The sequence below is a fragment of the Varanus komodoensis genome, unplaced genomic scaffold (assembly GCF_004798865.1).
Source record: "Varanus komodoensis strain SLA01 unplaced genomic scaffold, ASM479886v1 scaffold2, whole genome shotgun sequence".
NCBI lineage: Eukaryota > Metazoa > Chordata > Lepidosauria > Squamata > Varanidae > Varanus > Varanus komodoensis.
In genome coordinates, this window is record NW_025335568.1 from 55339276 (window position 1) to 55346182 (window position 6907).

The 6907-nt window shown below is 41.3% G+C and overlaps 1 protein-coding gene across 1 annotated transcript in view; it reads left to right on the forward strand.

The window, feature by feature from the left end:
• Positions 1–4454, forward strand: part of DYNC2LI1 (dynein cytoplasmic 2 light intermediate chain 1) — a gene marked incomplete at its 5' end in the record, with an annotated part of 29413 nt that extends 24959 nt beyond the window's left edge. Inside the window, one exon of the mRNA XM_044428966.1 lies at positions 3572–4454. Coding sequence (XP_044284901.1) covers positions 3572–3634 — 63 coding nt within the window. The remainder of the gene's footprint in view (positions 1–3571) is intronic.
• Positions 4455–6907: the final 2453 nt, after the last annotated feature.

Consider the following 6907-nt stretch of genomic DNA (forward strand, 5'->3'; position numbering starts at 1 on the left):
CAGCTGAAAGGCACTGCTCTTGAAAGATTATAGTTATCCCTTCCTTCCTAGGTAGTGCTGAGGAGATAGCTCATTTGCTCTGATGCCTCCATTTCACAATAAATAGCCAATGTCCCATTTTCAGAATATCCTCCCCTCTTGCTGAAAGTGGTTGCACAGCATAATTTTGTGCATGTTTTCTCAGAAGTTTGGTTCCTTGGAGCTATTAGTATGACCCAAAAGTCCTCCTACAGCTGTGTGGCTATTATTTTGAATATGCAGCCCTCATTTGGGAGCTGTCATGTCTTGCAAACCCAGTGAGCATGGACTCTGTGAGGGTTAAATAACTCTTCCATAATCTGTGATTCTCAGAACAAGTGGAGGCTACATATGCTCCAGCTCTTCATAAAAAACTCACAACTAGTGACAGCATGTCATCCAGAAAATAACTGGATTCAGCCAACACAATAGTCCACATTAATGGATTGCATATGGGTTGAGCATGGTTTGCCCTTAAGCCATGGACTATCATGTATGAAACCAGCTGTGCCAAAAAGCTATGGCTTGTTAATGATGAACATACCCATGGTTCTGTTTGGAAGCAGCCAGAGATGAATCACTGCTTTGGGCTTTCCTGGAAACATTGCACCAATATTAAAGTTGAAACTATCCTTTTTTCACATAGAAAAAAGGACAATATTGCAAGAGCAGCAACACCAGGTGTAGGCAATTTGCTGCTCTCCAGATGTCTTGGCCTACAGCTCCCATCAGCCCCAGCGAGCATAGTCAGTGGTGACATATAATAGAGATAGGCCAAAACATCTGGAGAGCAAACCATTACCCACATACTTACACAAAGTAAGCCTTATTAAAATAATGACTGGATTCAACCAATATAATCGCCATTGAGCTGTGGGTTGTAGCTGAATCATGGGCTACCATGTTGTCTGAATCCAGTCAAGATAACTATTGTGAACAGCTCACAATTCACAACAAACTGTTAGTTCATTTTTCTCTCTCATCAATGAATATCGTGTTATGTACAAAAGAACATGAAGCCATGGCTGTTAATGTGAATGAAGTAAGAAGTATTTCAGTTGAAGAACTAGTATTACAAGCATCAGAAGCTACTTAAAATGAACCCTGAGAAGTTTAAGAGAGTTGTGCAACTTTAAAATAGGGATGTTAGTCCCAAAATAAATTAAACCTCATGAAATTCCTATAGTTATGAAAACAATGCTTTCTTTTTCTTATTAAAATACCATACAGTCTTGTCCACATTCACCAAGAGTGAAAGAGTGAAAGAGTGAATGTTTCACTTTCTGAAAGTTAGATTAAAAATCATTTCACTTTATGGTGAAAATGTTGATTAAAGTAGTTTCCAAAACTAGGACAGAAATAGAAATCTGATAAGGTAGAAACATGAACTGTAGCTTGGGCCTATGTGTGTTCATGTATGGGCTTGTCTAGCTGTTTGAGGTTATTCCTTTCTCCAGTCTGTTCCCATGAAGAACTTAAAGTAGTCCATTTCAGCAAGGGCAACACACATGCAGAAGAGGGTTTCTGGAGACTTGTGAATACTTGAGTCAAAAGTACTCTGCAAAAGAAAAACCTGCTTATAACAGTTTGGGCAGTAGCAGTATGGTCAACATAATTGGCTCTAGCAAACCATGATTATTTGGATTTGAGGGACTGAATGCAGACACTTCACCCACCCAAAAAAAGGAGGTCAGTATGATCAGCAGTACTAATACTGCCATGGAACCATGGCATAAAGTTGTAAAGATCCTGACCTGGTGCAGGATACAGATTCCATTACTGCACTGGAGGATCTCTAGACTCTAGAACATGGGTGCTCAAACTAAGGCCCACGGGACGGATCCCTTGCCCTTTCATCCGGCCTGTGCTGCCAACAGGAGGCAGTGGCTTGCTCGCTTGGAGATGGTTTTGGACTCGTTGGGAGATCTCCCAGTGAGTTCAAAACCATCTCCAAGTGAACAAGCTGCTGCCTGCCTCCCCCGCACACGCGCACTCACCACTGCCTTGCAGCACAGGCTGGAGGTGGTGGCTTACTTACTCGGAGATGGTTTTGGACTCGTTGGGAGATCTCCAAGCGAGTCACTGCCCTGCGCACCCAACGCCCACAACGCCTCACCAGCCCACATGCCTAGGCACCCCCCCCCCACTGGCCCACTCATGTAGCCACCGCCTTTCAACTGGCCCCCTATTGAAAAAGTTTGAGGACCCCTGCTCTAGAAGCTTCTAACTGCATATATGAAGCAAGAGCCTCTGTTTGTTCTCAGAATCTTGTCTTCATAGATCTGTATCCTTGTACTTAGAAGTTTCACCTTGCCAAAAACACTGTGTTGCCGATGACTTGGGAGATCTGTTGCTTTAGGCTGTACTTGAGAGCATATTAATATAATTTTTGAATATAGTAGCAGTAATTGCTCTTTGAAATGGCAATTAGAAGATATGGGTGCAATTAGAATAATGGACTTCAGTAATTTTGCAGTAAATCTCAGTATTAGAATTGCATACCATACATTCACAGTATGAAATTAAAAGATAAAACTGCTGTTTGTTTAGTGTTATGAAAGGTGTGCATGATAGCTGTTTAATCATAGCTAATTCTCTGTGTGTTGCAGTCTGGATTTCTTTTACAACAGTCTCAATTAAGATTTTCAGATATGGCCTATATAATCCATGCAGGGGGTTTTTTTCCTTTGTGGTGTTAGACTCATCTCATATGTGCTATTTCTAAAATGCCATATTTTCATTTTGAATGAAAATGCCATATGTATTTCATTTTGAATGTATTGATTTTATGCATTGCTTGTATTGTACCATTGAGTGATTTTACTTGTTGGCTATAATCCCATTGATTTCAGGAGGTTTAAGGGTGCTTTCCTGAGTGTGCTGCTTTCCAGCTATCTGTTTATACAGATAGATTTATAGATAGATAGGAGAAGATGCATAGTGAGTACACTGCAGATCAAGTAGCCATGGAAATAATGATATAACAGAAGCACTTCAAATATCAATTCAGTTTTCTGTCCTATTTTTAAAAACGCTTGTTTATTTTTAATATGTCCATGCCAGCTGTTTATTAGAAGTTGCAAGACAGAGATTAAGCTGGTAGACAAAGCATGAAAAGGGTCATGGGAGTTGGAATTAGAGTGCCGGGTATCTCCTCCTGTACAGTGTATCCAATCCATAACATATTTACTTCAGTCAGTAGGTCATTTTGAAGCTACTACTTCATTTCTGTACAGAAGGAATCTCTGATAGCCTTTTCCTTGAAAAATATTCTTCAGTATAGGAGCAATTTGAGCACAAAACAAAACACCACTATGGGAATGTTCCAGCCTCCCTGCAGCATCCTTCCCTGTCTTCCATGAAGAGAGGCCCCAGAACTTAGGTTGAAAGTTGCATCCCCGAGAATGGATGTACATGCCTATTGAGGTGCAAGGAGGAGGACAGGATCACAACCCATGTTTGTTGCTTAATGAAGAATGCTTTCAAATTAAAAAGAAACTTGTAACTGCTTATACACAAAAGTTAATGTTACAATAAATATGCTTTGTTTTAGGAGCTAGAACAGTACAAAAGAAATGCCTCCAAAACCTGGAAAGAAATGGAGTTTGATTCTTGAAAAAGATCTATCTCTCAACAAGATTTCAATGCTGATGCTGTATTTTGTACAGTTAAGTTGATTCCTGTAAGCTTTGTACACTTATAAAATGTGCAAATGTTCTAAATTTGTCATTGTTATTAATTATGAATAAAGTGGGGATTATGCCTGAATTAAACTCATTAAGAGGAGATTCAGATGTTGCTTAAACATTTTAGAAATTAGCATGGGTGCTAAGTGGTTTCTGGGGAAGTTCAGAAACTTTTCCAGAAGTTCTGAAAAATAGCCTTAACAACCAGTTGCTGCTCCATTCCTACCTTTAGTTCTGCTACAACACACATACAAAGCTCAGGCTACCCCCTACATTTCAGTGGAGGCATATTTATGGATCTGCTGCTTATAATAATACTGCAGTGGATCTTAAAATTGGGCTAGAGCGAGGGAATGGGAGCAGGCATGGGGAATGTGTGGGGCACCAGCTATATGTGTGGGGCACCAGCCCTAGCCATTAGTGAGGGATGGTTGCAGTTGCATTTCATAAATTGTGGTATGATATTTTTCCAGTTACAACAGACATACCTATACTTTGTCAGCATAACATATATAAGATAAAATACACATTTTAATTTAGACTAATTTAAAGTGTAAGTTATTGTACTAAAGCTTTTAATTGCCATTTCTTTATAAAGAATATTTTTATTTAAAATTGAAGCACTCATAAATTTTTGCCAATCTTAGCAAAAGAATGCTTTGGAATACAGCTAAGGAATTTCATGTTTATATATATCTTTACAGGTTGTTATTTGGAACCCATTAAACATTTCAAATTAGTAAAAGCAAATCAACACTCAGTTTGACATTTTTTTAAATAAAGATTTTATTACAGTGTTTCTACTGTTCCCCACCCCCACCACCCTTTCATGGTACCTAATATTTTCTCCCAGTACAGTCTGGAGGGAAAAACAAAGCAGTCAATCTGTAAAGAAAAATGTAAAGAAATTATCACACCAATCAGCTTTTCAGTTGGAACCAGGGGAGTGGGAAAACTAAATCTATCTCCCATCTCCTAAAAGTCTAATAAGCAAGATTACTGATGCTGTGATGTGTTCAGCAGCTTGATAGGCAAGAGATGCAACTGGAAATACATGCATAGAAGCCAAGCCCCTAGAGCTAAAGTGACAGTTTCTGTTTTGTCATAATAGCAGGAACAGTAAAGTCCCACATTTCTATCATTTTATGTAAATACCATAGTATCTCCATTACAATATTTTTCTTTAGGCAAAGATGTCCCTGCACTAACCCTGAGAGGACAAGGGGTTCCCAAGTGCTGCCAACCCAGAGGCACATTTTAAAAATGCCAAGCTGTGGTAAGCACTAAACTGCTCCACAGTTCAGGGGACATCAGTTCAAGGAGGCACACAAGCCCTGCTGTGCATGATTCTCTGTCAGGCACGGGGGAGTATAAAGCACAGTACATGGTTTACATTCCCAAGGAATCCCCAACATATTGTGTGAACTCAGCCCCTGTGCAGCTATTCAATCTTTTTCTGGTAAGAAAGAAAAGACAGAAGTGGTGGGCAAAATGTGAGGGCTGCAAATCACAGGCAGTATGTTCTCTACTGCATATGAAATCCAGTGCTGCAATTGCACAGCAAAAGCCTCTTCTGGAAGCCCCTCTGCAAGGGTGTTGGCAGGACCACACAATGGCGGCGGTGGCTGCTGCTGCTGCTGCCCCGGGCAGAGATGGGCCACTCCTGCCTTTCCAGTCAACCCCCCGGCAGCAGAAAAGGAAAAAGTAAACTGTTACCATCTCTTAAAGCAGGTCTTGTGAGTGCACTCTTTTTTTACCATTTTAATTACATATGCCCTCCTATTTTCCCTCTGCCTTATTCCTTATGTGTCATGTCTCATTTTAGACAGTGTGCCTGTGGGCAGTGACTGTCATGCTACTTATCTTCGTCAGCCACTCTGGGAGTCCTTTTGGTTAAGGGCAATGTACAAATTTGTCAAACAAAACAAAGCACAATAATAAGGCCACTTCTTCAGTTTCATGTGATGTTTAGAAGATTGGGTTGTCCTTAGTAATTTGCCTAATCAGTGATCTGTAATCATAAATCCCATCAGCTCCCAACTCCGCCAAGTCACTCACTGGGTGGGGGAGGACACGTTGGGCTCCTCTCCAAGCGAAGGAGCCTCATTCAATTGACCATCTGTGAGAGATGAAAAGTTCTATTGAAAACTGTCGGGTGGAGGTGGGTGGTAGGTGTGTGTACCGAGTGACAGTTTAATAAAAAGGACAGAGTATTTGTTTTGTTCTGAAAAGCCAGGCACCAAACTCACTAGGATCTTGTAATTGCTACACTTTGTTTGAAATGCAATGCCTTTTACCATCAGAAATCCCTTGAAAAATACAGCTTTCAATTACAGTTAGCAACATGACTGTCATGGCACAGCCATAACAACATCCACCTGCAAAGATTAGTGACAGTTCAGGAAGAACCTGAGGTGAAGAGTGCCTGCCTAGCTGATGCTTGAACATCTTTTGCACTCTACAATTTTTTATTTTTAAAAAAGCTACGTAAAATACAACTCATAATTCAGAATGGTCACAAAACAGACTGTTCAGAAAGCCTTTACAATTGAATGATACCATCATAATATTTAATGGAGCTGAATGAAACACTGAATACACCATTAGCTGAATGGGGGCATATCCAGCTGGTTCTTTTTCAGGGACAGAATGTGAAAGCTAGTGTAGCAACTAGGCCCAGCTTAAATCTTGCCTCAGCAACAAATATTCCGGGTGTTCTAAGTCGGGGGAAGGCAAAACACAGAAGTTTTGAACTTCAGCTCCTAGAAAGCCCATGCTAGCAAAGCCAGTGGCAAGGAGCAGGCCTGCTGTCCATGCTTAGTATGGTTGGGCAGCTGCTGAAGGCCTGGAGGATCTAAAGGTTTATGGACCCTCACTCTGCCACAGCTGCTGCTATCCTCCTAGCTGGACCTCTAACAAAAGGAAGTGCCATGTACTACAAAGGAGGGCAGGTAGTTGAAGGCACAGCTGGCCGGCCAGCTGCCTCAGCAATTCCCAAAGTCACCTTAGCCTCATGAGGAGGAGGAGGAGCCACTGCGTGGCACCTAGAATAGATGGAGGAAGGGAGGGCCATCAGGTGGTGGTTCAGATTCAGCAAGTGAGCAAGCGGGTAGTTTTGCCTGGCAAGTATGTGGTTTCAGCAAGCAAGGGATGGACAGGCAGGGGATTTCGTGGTGTGGTGTGTAGCAGCAGCAAGGAACCAT